We start from the raw sequence: 13,824 nt of genomic DNA, 5'->3' as shown, positions 1-13,824 counted from the left end.
CAAAGGGAAATTGAATGCAGAGTCTGCATCAAGAGCATATTAGCATCCTAACTCGGCAATCTGTCACGCTCAAGGTGAGCCCCAGGTGCAGACAAGTGCTGTCTCTGGGCCGTGACACCCAGCCAGCACTTTAGTTGAAAACAAAATCCCTTGCCTGACTTTGTTACCCACCCGGTTCCAAATGCATGTGACCTGACACTGTCTCTTCCAGCTGGAGGTTCTCACAGGCAGAACTTTTCTAGGCAAAATCCTGGAGTAGGTGGGGCAAACTTCACTAGATTCTGCCCCCATCCCTCACTCAAGGCACCCCTTGCCCGGCGGCTCACTGTTCCAGGTGTATTCTTCTGCCTGCCATGCAGTAGGCAAGGGAAATTGTCTGCCCCTTTAATTAATGCTTCAATGTGTGTCTGTCATATCAGACGCAGTCCCTGCTCCCCATAGCTTAGGGGGCTTGGTAAACTTCCTCTGTGGAGATATCCAGGCACCTCTGCTGACTTGTAACAGACACCTCAACCATTCTGCAAGCTTCATGTCAGATTATGAACTCTCTCCCATCGTGTCACGTCTGATCATCCATGGTGTCACGCTTTAGGTCCTCATTCCCATCGAAATAACAACATGAAATGTGGAAATCATAGGAGAAATGCAAGCTTGAAGGCAGCAGGCAGCACTGTGTGTCAGAGCCCATGTAACATGACACAGTTCCGTTCAGTTAAGTGTTAACAATCCAAGGAATCCGATGAGGAAACTTGCTTAAATCCTGTGGGGGGAAACCCTCAAACACAAGGCTCTTTTGTGTCTTTAATTTTTTTTGATGCTTTTCTTCTTCTACCTTGAGAAGTCCTGGAAGCTCATTCATTTATATTTCCTATCTCTTTATTTTAAAGAATTATGAATTCGAGGGAAGTTATAAAACTTTGCACGAGTTCCTATATATACCCAGTTCCCCCAGTGGTTATGGATTTTATAAATATGTCAGGCTATCAAAAAGAGAAAATTCATACTGATAAAATTCAGTTAGTAATTTTTTTAAAAAAATAGACATATCACACTAAAGATAATTTGAACTGTTTAAATTCCTCTCTATATTTTGTTTTTGTTTACAAGTGGTAGCCATACAGAGGTTCCTGGAATACCAAGGCTGTCCCTCTATACCATGTTTGTGTGTCTGCATAGCATAAAGAAGTCTTTCCCTCCCTGGGAAAGAAGTCTCTCCCACCCCAGGAGAGATGGTACCCAGACTTCATTGGAGCCCCAAGACAATCCTGTAACTGAAGAGCTTCAGGGATCCCATGTCAGAAGATGTGGGTGTGAGGGCTCAGGTTTCAGGGTTCATGGCAGACACTGAGATGGACTGTCGTTTTGACTAAGGGACTGACTGGGAAAGTTATAGTGACACAGATAGACAGCTGCATGACAGGGTTCTGAGTCACACAGGAAGGTGCCTCCCTTCTTACCGGTATCAGGGCAGAGGGCTCTACCATGTAATTGATGAGTAGCATGTTGTCTCTGATTTCCATGTAGCAGGGTAAGTGGGGAGATGTGGGTGTCCTTTAAACAGGATGTACCCCCAAGTGCTTCTCGGTAGCTTGGGGTACTTGGTAGACAGACATCCCTTGTGGGAAGACAGAATTACAGATTCAGTAACAGTGACAGGATTGTGACTGCCTTTGCTATTATAGCAGTAGCCCTTAGCCCAATGCTAACAGTAAGTTTGTGACCCTGATCGAGCCACTGACCTCATCCAACTTTGACGTCTTCATGGATGGAACAGAGCAAAGGTTGCTTCTGCCTACTCCAGGGAGTTGGGGATCAAAGTCATGATGCAGGGAGGGACCAAGATGGCCGTAGAGTGGCCACAATGAAGTCTATTTGCTCTTCTGAAACTACTGCTGACTATAGAAGCATAGCATTTTGGTTTTTGAAGGTAGCCTTATACTTAAAAGCAGAATAAGCCTGCCTCTCCATTAGCCACATGGCCTAGCATTTTAAAAACAACAACAACAACAGCAACAACTGAATTTTTTGGCTCTATAATAAAAATGTTGAGAAATGTTTTCTATTCTTCCCCTCTTCTATGCAGGCTGGCATGGCTCTGACCTATGACCCCACCGCCGCCCTGCAGAATGGGTAAGTAGACCCTATTTTCTCTGTTTTTATTTTCTTCTAAGTAGTTTCTGGCTCTGAGTCTTTATCAAAGAAAAATGGCCGGGTATGGTTTCCTTTTGTGTATGGCTTGCTGGACAAGCATTTCCTGCTGTTGTCTGCTTCTTCTGAGAAGTGCTTGGGATAGCTGCTTCCACAGTTCTAAGGCTTTCCCTCAGCTCATCTTTTCCAGTCCTCTTGTGCCTCAACACTGACATGGGAGGAAGATGTAGGTGAGGAGGGAACATTAGTAGCATATGTCCCAGCTGTCTCCATGGAGGTCAACCGTAAGTGATGCCTAATGTTTGGCCAGGTTCATTTCTGCAGTGGAGTTAAGGTCATGGTCACACTTGTTCAGGTCATTATATCTTCTCTCTTCCTTTTAGTCTGTGTTGGGACATGTGTAGCCTCTTATTTAGCTTTGAATCATGCCTCCCAAATCCAAGACTGTTGAAACATACGGTGTGGCCTCTCTAACACTGTTCTGTAATTTGGTTGGGATTATTAATTTTTTTTGCTGTCTTCTAGTTCCCTTTGATTGGCTTTAGCTGACTTGCTATTGGCCCTGAGTATTGCTGGTTGTCTATTTTCATCCCATAATTAGAATGGGGACGGTGACCTGGACCTGTCTGATGTTTGGTTATGGAGTTCATACTGTTAGAAATAGAAAAAATACAATGATTTTATAGTTAATTGTACATTAGCAGTTTAATCACAGTTGTGATCATTGCTGTTTAGATCAATAAATATTTTGCTGGGGCACATAGGAGTGAAATTTAGATGTTCTATCAGTTTACTCAGAAATTGTTAAATATATAGCATCAAAATTATAGGTATCAGCCACATAATGACAGGGTCATTATCCCAAGATGGCATTATCACTAATTTCAAAGTATCATGTTCTCTCCGACTTTCCCTCTTGCTCAGCTGTTCGCAAAGCTGTTGTAGCGTGCTTGGATTCTCAGATGCAGCCCAGAGCTTATACCTGACAGTGAAAGCAGTTGGTTTCCTACACTAATGCTGTGCCATTTGAGTGAGAGTGCCTGTTCCCATTGCCCAAACGGTACATAATTAGGTCTGCCAGAGGTGGAGATGAGAATCAAACACCACATTTAGGAGAGCCTTACATCTCCTCAAGTCTATCTGGGGCAGAAAAAAGACAGCACTGCCAGGAATGGAGGCCCACGCCTTTAATCCCAGCACTCAGGAGGCAGAGGCAGGCGGATCTCTGAGTTAAATGCCAGTCTAGTCTACAGGGCAAGATCCAGGACATCTGGGGCTACATGGAGAAATACTACACTGTCTTGAAAAACCAAAAAAGGAGGAGGAGAAGAGACAGGAAGACAAAGGAAGGAGGGAGGGAAGGAAGGAGGGAAGGAGGGACGGAGGGTGGAGGGAGGGGGAGGGAGGAAAGGAGGGGAGAAAAACTGGCAGACAGTGTTATAGCTACAGTGGGATTTGACGTGGCATTTGGGGGTGTGTGTCTTAGCTCATTAACAACAGGAATCAGGGACAGCTCTCTGATAATAGGGGCTTCCCAAGCATGGTGGTCTGTAGAGGTGACCGCCAAATGTTTGACAAGAGCAGACATTTCTCATGGAGGAACTGCGCAGGTGCAGAAAGTTAGGCTGGAGCGAATTTGAAGGTTTAAAAGTTGTCTTTTCATTATGGCATGATGAAGAAGTCCCTGAGGCAGGAAGATCTTCTAAGTGGGAGAAAAAAACACCAGAGAGAGATTAAAATAGCGTAAGGCTAGGGAGAGAACTCAGTCAGTAAAATGTTTGGCATGTTAGCATAAGGACCTTAGTTCAAGTACCAAACCCAGTATTACGGGAAAGCTGGGCACAATGGCATGTAACTATAACCTCAATGCTAGGGAAGTAGAGACAGATAGGCTGTCTGTGGCCAGCCAGCCTAGCAGGCATGACTATTTCCACACCAGTGACAGGCCCTGTTGTAAAAAGTAAGAGGATATAGTATCCTGAGAAATGACACTTGAGTTAACCTCTGACCCTCACATGTACAAGCAATCCCCACATGTGTGCATCAGCACTCAAATCACATACATACACACACACATAAAATGAATATTAAAATAGCCAAGGTAGAAAGGCACGAGTTTGTTCTAGGGAAGCTGATACACACGTGAAAAAGGGCAACAGGAACGGACCATCCGCAGGGACTGTCGGTCTGTCTAGCAGTTCCATGTGGGTCCCCCGCTGAGAACTGGCCCCATGGTGAAAAGCCAGGTCCTAGATTCCCTTTCCTGATGGTCTCTGTTGTACTGACAGAATCAGATTAGACCCTTGCAGTCAGCCCAGAGCCTTCGCCCAAGCCCTCCTCTCCTGCTTTTGATCTTTTCCCTCGGAGTTTGGTGTCACGCTGTCCCTTCCCTCTGCTGGGTCTCGACCATTTTTCAGTCTTCTGAAACAAGTCTTTCTGTTCTGTATCCAAGTTCATGGCCATCTGTGGCCTCTGCCAATCGTGTTTCTGGCTGCATCTTCTTAGATATTATTATCAAGTATTGTCTTATCTCCTAACTAGGAAGACAAACTGTCCCGTGTGTTTCTCGTGCCAAGAAAGGAATTTAGGGGGCCAGGTAAAACCCTTTCTGTGCAAGCCTGATGACCCGAGCCTGTTGATCTGCTTTCAGTCCATGGAACATAAGTAAAAAGTTGGGACCCATGTACAAAGCCAGATGCAGGAGTGTGCTTCTGTAATTGCAGCACTTCTGAAGAGAGACAGGAAGTGGAGGTGAGAGAAAAACCTCACAACCGGTGGCTCACTGACCTGGAGCATTCAGCATTACAGCAGATACAAAAAGAAAGGCCCTGGCTCAATCCGGTGAAAGGCGGTACCCAACTCCAGACAGCAGTCCTCTGACCTACACACTCACACACACACACACACTGGCACACAAACGGTAGAATGTCAGGGCTTGCTCACATCTGGTCAGATCAGGAAGGAAGGAACAGCCTGGAAGTAGAAATGGACAAAAAACTTGCTGTCTACTTCCTGAAGCAGCTTCCTGGACTCAGAACCCTCTTTTCAAAACATGAGCACCAGCTGGGAGAATGGTGTTCACCTCCATGGGCCTGGCAGGGCATGCGGACACCACATTCAAACCACAACAGTAGCTACAACTGTGAGAAGAATTAAGTACTCTGGACATGATGGGGCTGTTACAGTCATGATCTCACAACAACTGTGGTTGCCTGCACAAGACCAAGGGGCCTCGTGCACGTATCAACCCGGTCAATAATCTAGCAAGAGGAAGGAGGGGCCCATGAACCCCGCCCCTATCTGAGGACTGCTGATGATCCTTGTCTGCTGGGGGAGGGAAGCAGTTTCCTTCAAAGATGTAGTCCCTGGTGTGTTGCCCTTGCCCCACTGTATGGCCCTCCATGCAGGCACATAACGCAACACTAGGACTATCCAGTAAGCTGTAAAAATAACAATAATAATGGATAGTATGAAAAAGAAGAGGACATGAAGTCGCAAGGAGGTTGGGAGGAGTTGGAACAGAAGAGTTGAGGGGTGGATATGATCTTAGATACGTCACCAAGTAATAAAACAATCAAATGAGTAGAGTTCCATAACTGCCACGCTAATACTGCACTGGGAAACTGTTTACCTTACGTGTTAGCCAGTGTAACCCTACCGTAGTTAAGACTTGCTGTTGGCGTTTAGTCACTGGGAAATGCCAGTTCCATCTGTCTGAGTCCACCTAAGTTTCCAATCGAAATCAGTTCAATGTCACTTTTACATGAGTTGGAGGTTAGTGTCCGAGTCATGACTGAAAAGGAAAAGCTGAATAATTTCATTTTTACCATAGATCAGGTTCAGCAAAACAAAAATGTCCATTCTTCTCTGCTCACGCAGCAGGACTCTACTAGTATTCGTTTTTAGTGTCACCCGACTCTACTAGTATTCGTTTTTAGTGTCACCCGTTGCTTTTATTTGTTCCCAGCAATCCATTATGAAATCCCATCACTTTCAAATATGAGTGGGCCAGATGGGAAATGAGTCTCCCCACATTCCAAAGCACATCTTTCCCATGCCTCCTCCCCGACGGAAAACTACATAAAGGCTCTCAGAGGATTTTATTGAAGCGAGATGTATTCTTGTGGGAGGTGAGAAGGGAATGTCTCCTGTGGCATTCTTTGCCAGCTGGTTTAGGCATTTGATATTAAGTGATACAGAAGCCTATCTTATTACTCTAAGAGAGAAATGAATGGGAAAGCTGTGTTGGTATTACAGTAAAAATGACCGAGAACTTATTAATCTCATCCTGTTGTATTACCCTGAGGATTGTATTCATGGTTCCAACTCTAACAATATTGCCTGTGGACATGAAACACGAGCTCTTACTGTTTATTTTGGTGTGCAAATAGGATTTTGTATGTTTTCTTTATGGTAAAAACATTCCACCCTGGGGTTATTGATATGTCCGTGTTATTTTTATTGCGAGTGAAATGAGATTTTACAGTATTACTGCTGGCTGAAAATCCCCCTGAGATGGCCTTTCTTTAGGCAAACTGATACCCCATTAGTGACCCTATACCCTCATTTTCCTGGCCTTAGGAAACATGTTTGCCTTTCCTGCCAGAAAATCCAGGAACTCCTTGCATTTCTTAAAAACTCGCATCTGGGGCTGGGGAGATGACTCAGTGGGCAAAGGGCCTATAGTGTATGAGTGAGGTCCAAAGTTTGGAACCCCATAACCCACATGAACGGGATGCTATCGTGTGAGTGTGTAACACCAGCACACCTACAGGAAGATGGGAAGCAGGGACAAGAGAATCCCTGGGGTTCAGGGATGGGCTAGCCTGGGTATAGGCTGCAGCAGAATGATTGACATTGTCTCAAAGACAAAGTGGGCAGTGAGGCCCAGCATCTGAGGCAGTCCCCTGACTCCACACACATCATACACAGCTATCAACAGGCTTTCAATGAGCAGCTAGAGTAAACAGAGTTCTTCAGAGTCTGCTTAGTTTTCTCTTACCCTCCCTCATTTGGTGTTTAGTTCATGTGAAACCGCATCCACATGCCCACACCAGGGTTCTGAGGTCAGCACTATTAATATGTCAAGCCAGATGAGTTTGGGTTGCATTTCCCCCTATACATTGCAGAATGTTTTGTGGGATCCCAGTCTCTCCAGATGTCAGTAGCATCAGGTTGTCTCCAGACATTGTCAAAGGAATAGAGAACTGCCTCAACTCAGAACTCAGCTAAATATATAAATAAGGCTTTCATGTAATGCTAGTAGTAACCCAAATATATATGTGCATATACATATATATGTGTATATATATATATATATGCTTGTGTGTGTGCATGCATGTATGTATGTATGAATGGCTTTGGAGCACTGGCTCAGTGGCTAAGAGCCTTATATGCTCTTCCAGAGGACCTGAGTTCAGGTCCTAGCACCCACATGACTGCTCAAAACCATCTGTAACTCCAGTTACAAGGGAACTGATGGCCTCTTCTGAAATTTTAGTCACTTCACACTTTGACACACATACATTGATAAAGGCAAATGATAAAATAAACAATAAATCTGAAAAGTCGCTAAACAAAAAGAAACTCTTAAGAGAGCAACTATTTTTGGCTGAACAGTTTCCCCAGCCATCCATTCTCACAATCTCGTATGTAACATCACTCTCATGATACTACATACCAGATAAAACATTGCCGGATAAAAACCACAAAGGCACATGCATGGAGTGCCTCTAGCTTTGTTGTGATGTCTACAAGTTGGGTTGATTTCCTACTAGCTGTTCTCCATTACATAACACTTCCACTTGAAGCTTTTATTTAGATTTGTTTAAATAGATGCCTGTGTGAAAGGTCTGGGCTTTGTTTCTGTGTCTTGTGTATACATGTGGCAGGTGCAATTGTGTTTGGGGTTGTCTACACGTGTGTGTATGTGCACTTGTACTCATGTGCATGCGTATTTGAGTGTATGAATATGCTGTGTCTCTATGTGACATGACATATGTATGTGCATATGTGTATATATGGTGTGTGTGTGTGTGTGTGTGCACGCGCACACGCATGGGCACAGTTTTGGAGACAGCTTCTCTCACTTTCCAGAATTTCATCAAGTAGGCTAGCTGTGTGTTCAGCTAGCCTCCGCCATCTGCTTGTCTCTACTCCCCAGTGCTGGGATTAAAAGGTCATGCTACCACACTTGGCTTTTCATAAGTGCATTCTAGGAATTAAACCCAAGCCTCGTGTTTGCCCTTTATTGGCTGAGCTATCTTCTCATTCAGACAGTGTTTATAAAGCATGCATAGATATGTGTCAGGGCTCAAACACACTGCGGTCCTTCCTTTAGAGTCAGTATTTCTCTTTGGGGTGCAGCCCTCCTAAGCCCCAGCTACCACAACAGCCTCTCCTGGCATAGCTTAAAACTGGAGGTTTTAGTAAACTCATTTGGTTCTTCTTTGGGTGGGAAAAGAGAGCACGAACAGCAGGATCGCAAAATTGGGAATTGGGAGAGTTTGTAGTGCTCTGTCCACTCTTCCCAGGGTGTTGTCTGTACCAAGTGACTCTGATTGAATGACAGTTTCAGAACATGCTGGGAAGTATGAAATGTCAGTCCTGTTTGATGGATGGGATTAGAGCAGCTAGAAAGAAAACACATTAAAATTTCCCCCACGGGTTCCTCTTGTGAGTGTCCGTTTACTTGGTTGGTTTCTTTGTATTTCTGTTTTCTGCATTCCCTACAGAATTTCTTTGCAAACTCTGTCAATCCAATTTTTATTGCTTTCATTCTTAATACTCCAATTGGAACATTTTACAAAATAAACCATCCTTACTAAAATGCATCACATGTTTTATCTGTCAGTTTAAGAAGCTGAGAGTGGGCTTGTGTCACAAGTTACACCATTGTGTGTGCATGAGACAGACACTTTGTGTAGTGGCCATGGGTACCTGTCATGTCCTTAGCAGCTTAGGGAAAGTCTCTCTGCCCACTGCCTTATAAACAAAATTTGTCAAAAACCTAAAAGGTATTATTAGAAACTAACTACATCTTTCACAGAAGGGGACTGCTGTGTCTAGTTATGAATTTCCTTCATTCTTAGAAATCAGACATTCCTTGAACTTCCCTTGAATATTTACCAAGATATGGTGCTGGACTTCCTTCTTCTGGGCTCTCATCTCTAACTTTCTGTCTACTTCATGGATCCATCTTCCATGGTCCACATTCTAGCATTGGCCTTGTCTTCATTCATTCCTGTCAACAAACAGTTACTCCATTGCTACAATGCTCCAGGCTCCTTCCTAAGCATCAAGGCCATTATCACCAGAATCCATATTTAACTAACATTCTAAAGAGATATAGTTAACAAATAAGCTATATTTTTCAGCTGGGGCTACCATAGGCAAATCATTGTCTTAACTGTAGTTGATCTCCTCACAAGTTCAAAATCAAGGACATAATTTGTTTTCCGTGAGGGTGCCCCTTACTGGCTCTCTGAACACTACCATCCTGCTAGCTGCTAAGTGGTTATTCCCCCTGTGTCTGGAGGGATGGTGGTGGAAGAATGGGCTCTTGGGTATCTGTTTTTAATTGAAATTCCAATTTCTGTTTAACCAAAGACCCACCCTTGTTATGGCCTCTCACTTTAATGGATTCTTCAGTTTTGTCTTCAAATACAGCCAAACCAGGTGTCAAGATTTCCATGTATGAACCACGGAGGTGGTATACGCATTCAGTCCATAGCAGAGATATTTTATGAGAAACTGCCTGCCTCTTCTGTTATAGAGCAAAGAAAAGTAATAAAGAAGAAGGATTTTAAAAAATGGAGCCAGAGATGGTAGTTGCTAAATTAGCTACAAGTGCCTGAAGAAGGTACAGTTGGGAGTACAAAGGGGTGAGGCTACAGAACCTGGAACGCCAACTGCATAGATAAACTTCAGACTGTGCTGCTCAGTGGGATTGGGAGCAACACAATCATAGGAGGAGAAAGTTCCAGAATCTCAGTTGTGGGAGCAGTGAGTAGAAGAAGAAGGTAGAGAGGTTGGCAGTAGCCTGGTTGTCAAGCCAGTGGCTGAATTCTGCTCTCGTTGGCAATGGAAGCCCTTGAAGACTGGTAAGCAGATGAGCATAAACTAAGGCACACTTTGAGGGACAAAACAAAGGAGTATTTATTGAGTGATGCCTGTCATAGGTAGACAAAGTAAATGCTCAGTAAACTTTTTAAAGAGGAGATAGAGGGCCAGAGAGTTACCTATGAACACAAGCTGCTCCTGCAGAGGACCTGGGTTTTGGTTTCCAGTGCCCATGTCACATGTCCCACAACCACTTCTAACCTCAGCTGCAAAGCTTCCTGTAACCTCTTATGGCCCCTGTGAACACCTGCACGTGCATAGTAAACATACACACAAGGAGGCACAGCACGCATGCACATTAAATGAAGTGTACAAAGATGAATATTTTGTGTGAACTGAGTGTGATGGCACAGGCCTGTGGTCCTACCACTTGGTCAGCTGAAGCAGGAGGATTCATACGAGTTCAAGGCCAGTCTATTCTTCATAGTGAGATTCCCATCTCAAAAACAGGGTTTCTGCATGCCATGATGATGTATACCTATAACCCCAGCACTCAGGAGACTGAGGCTGGAGGAACAGGATTTCAAGACCAGCCTCAGTTACTTAATTAGTTAATAGCCAGCTTTAGGTGACAGGAGACCTTCTTTCCAAAATCAATCCTCCAAAGCAAGGACAATTTGATATAATTTTGAGTATATAAATAGATAGATAGATAGATAGATGGATGGATGGATGGATGGACTGACGGATGGACAGACACATGTATAATAGCATATTTGCTCTTTTCAGATATAACTCTATGATTGTGTCAAGCACACACAGTTCTGAACCCACAGCTGCCAGGGTATTGAATAGCTGTACCTACTCCTAAATCCTCTCATAGTCCTTTGCAATCAGCCCCTTCTCTCAGGACTGGACTATACCAGGAGCTGACCTAACTCTGCCTCTATGATTCTGCCTTTTCCGCATTGTGATATAAGCATATTTAAACATGTAGTGTTTTGCACCTTTGATGTAACATAATTCCTATTGTTTTGACATTCCCGCTGGTCGCAGCTGTCCTTCCTCATCCACAGATTTCACATTGTTGTTTCCCGCCAGCTACATAAAAACGTACTTGAAAACAATGTGCATGTACATCCAGACGTCTTATTCTTGCATGTTGTTTTCTTTTTCTCTCTTTGGGGGCCAGGTCCCAAATAAATACATGGAGACTTACTCTCACTTATGAATACCTGCCCTTAGCCTGGCTTATTTCTACCCAGCTTTTTTTTTTTAACTTAAATTATCACATCTATCTTTTGCCTCTGTGTCCTTTAACATTCTCTATTCCATACCTCTTTCTTTCCTTCTAACTACATGGCTGGTTGTGTAGCGTTGTGACTGGCCCCTGGTATCCTCCTCTCCTCCTTTTTTCGTTCCTCCTCTCTCTCTCTCAAGCTTAGATTTCTTCTCTTACTTATTCTCTCTGCATGGATGCCTATCATTTCTCCTGCCTAGCTATCTGCCATTCAGCTCTTTATTAGGCCAACTGAGTGTTTTAGACAGCCACAGAAACACAGCTTCACAGAGTAAAACAAATGCAACGTAAAAGAATGCAGCACATCCTTGCACCATTAAACAAACATCCCACAGCATAAATGAGTGTAACACATCTTCAACTTATATTTCACAATTGTCCTTCTCCTCCAGACAATGTGGTCTAGCTACTTACAGGACTGGTGCTTTGTATGAGATATTATAAGTAATCTCGGGTTAATGTGTGGTAATCCAGGGGTACATGCAGTGTAAAAGCACTACACTGCTTCATGTAAGAGAACAGGGAATCTCTGTATTCAGGTATCCATGGCAAGGGTGGGCTCTGTATTCAACCATTCTTGTGCAATAGGGCAAATGTGTTTTCTTTTTTATTGCTTGGTAGTGTTCCTTTGTATGGATGCACCCATTGTCTTTTTACAAAATTTAATGACATCTGGTTGTTAGCAGTTTGAGGCAAACGTGAATAAAAGTTCTATCCATGTTTGCAGCAAGGGTTTTGTATAAACAAGTCTTCCTTTATCTCACTGAGGAAGAGCAGGGTCCTGGGTCATAGAGTGTTTGTATTCATGCTTATAGAAACTGCCACGCCTTTTTCCTAGACAGTTGTATCATTTTTGTGTTCGCTCCAGAGGCAAGTTTCATTTTCTCTGAATTCTTGTCAGAAATTACCTGCTGTGTCTTCTGTTATATGTTCTAGTAGGAGGGGTACCTCACAGTCCTTTAAAAAGCAGATGTAGGAAGAATATATTATAGACTGGATTAGTCGTTTGATGTTTTTCTATCTACACATTTTTTTAAACCCTAAGTATATAGCCTTAAAAATCTTTGGGAGGGATTAGAAAGATGGCTCATCAATGAAGAAAGTTCACTGCTCTTATAAAGGTCCTGAATTTGGTTCCCAGCATCCACATTGGAAGAACCATCTGTAATTCCAACTCCAGGAACTCCAGCGCCCTCTTCTGGCCTCCAAAGCACTCACAAGTGCACATACTCAGACACATATGCACATACTGAAACATAAAAAAATGTTTTTTAAATCCTTGGTAAAACCTAAATAAAATAAGTTTAATTTAAATAAATGTAAAATAAAAAGTCACTAATCCTTGCTCTGATCATTCACTGCTTGAGTCCTGGCAACTGGGAATCTTAATTTTTCTGTAGCCTGCAGAAGTATCACAAGATGTTTCCTTGTAGAGAATCCTAAGGGTTAATTAAAACTGTGTCCCACTAACTAGAAATTGAACATCATGATTGACTGTTGCTATTCATTTAGCAAAGGAAAACAATCACTGCTTTATCTCTGATTTTTCCCAATCAATTGGAACACCAGTGCAATCATGTGACCTCAGTGACCTATTCTTGTTTGATCTGTGGATGACTACTCTGGCCTTTCATGTACATGGAGCTATGTGAGAAGAAACTGGATTTAAAATCCTGTTAAAGAATTAAATCAGTAGACACCTGTTAGATGCAAAGTCCTAACCTGCCCATTGATGGGTATCCACCTGGTTTTTGTATCTAGGAATTTCTCTGTAGTGGATCTCCAGAAGGTTCTTCCCTCAGATTCGTGAGTTGCTATTCTCACCCAGTATCATCTTATAACTGTTCAATGAGGGTTCCAGAAGGTTGAGAAAACTAATGGCTCCTCATAGTCTCCTGGAGCATGTCCCATGATTCTGTTATCTATACTACTTCCTTGATGGGATCTGGAAAGTTCTTGTTTCAATCCAGATGCAAATCATCCTTTCTTCTCTTTCACGTAGAAAATGTTCTCCGAGGAGGCATGGATGCTAGCACAAAATATCTAGAACCTCCTAGGAGTGAACTCTTATTTCCTGAACAGATACAACTGCTGCGAGCAGTCACTAGCCATCCTTAGAAAGCTTGGCGCCGTGTCTATCCACTGTTCTTTCGCAGGAGTCTTGGACGCCACCGCCTTGTGTAAGGCTTTATACTTCTCTCTGCCAGTTAGTTATCAAGACAATGTGTTCACAGTTGATTCTGTGAGAAGACTTAAAACTGTCCCTGTGTTGAGCGGATTCATCCCAGACAGAGGAATCAGATGTTGTAAACCTT

The 13,824-nt window shown here is 43.3% G+C and overlaps 1 protein-coding gene across 21 annotated transcripts in view; it reads left to right on the top strand.

Moving 5' to 3' along the window:
* Rbms3 (RNA binding motif single stranded interacting protein 3) overlaps positions 1 to 13,824 on the top strand; it is a 775,988-nt gene that overhangs the window by 667,751 nt on the left and 94,413 nt on the right. For all 21 annotated transcript variants that reach the window (XM_040740056.1, XM_040740054.1, XM_040740066.1 and 18 more), the window contains one exon: positions 2,084 to 2,130. In XM_040740056.1, coding sequence (XP_040595990.1) covers positions 2,084 to 2,130 — 47 coding nt within the window. The remainder of the gene's footprint in view (positions 1 to 2,083; positions 2,131 to 13,824) is intronic.

This window comes from Mesocricetus auratus, unplaced genomic scaffold (assembly GCF_017639785.1).
Source record: "Mesocricetus auratus isolate SY011 unplaced genomic scaffold, BCM_Maur_2.0 Super-Scaffold_100691, whole genome shotgun sequence".
In the NCBI taxonomy this organism is placed as follows: Eukaryota; Metazoa; Chordata; class Mammalia; order Rodentia; family Cricetidae; genus Mesocricetus; species Mesocricetus auratus.
This window is presented reverse-complemented; position numbering and strand designations above follow the sequence as displayed.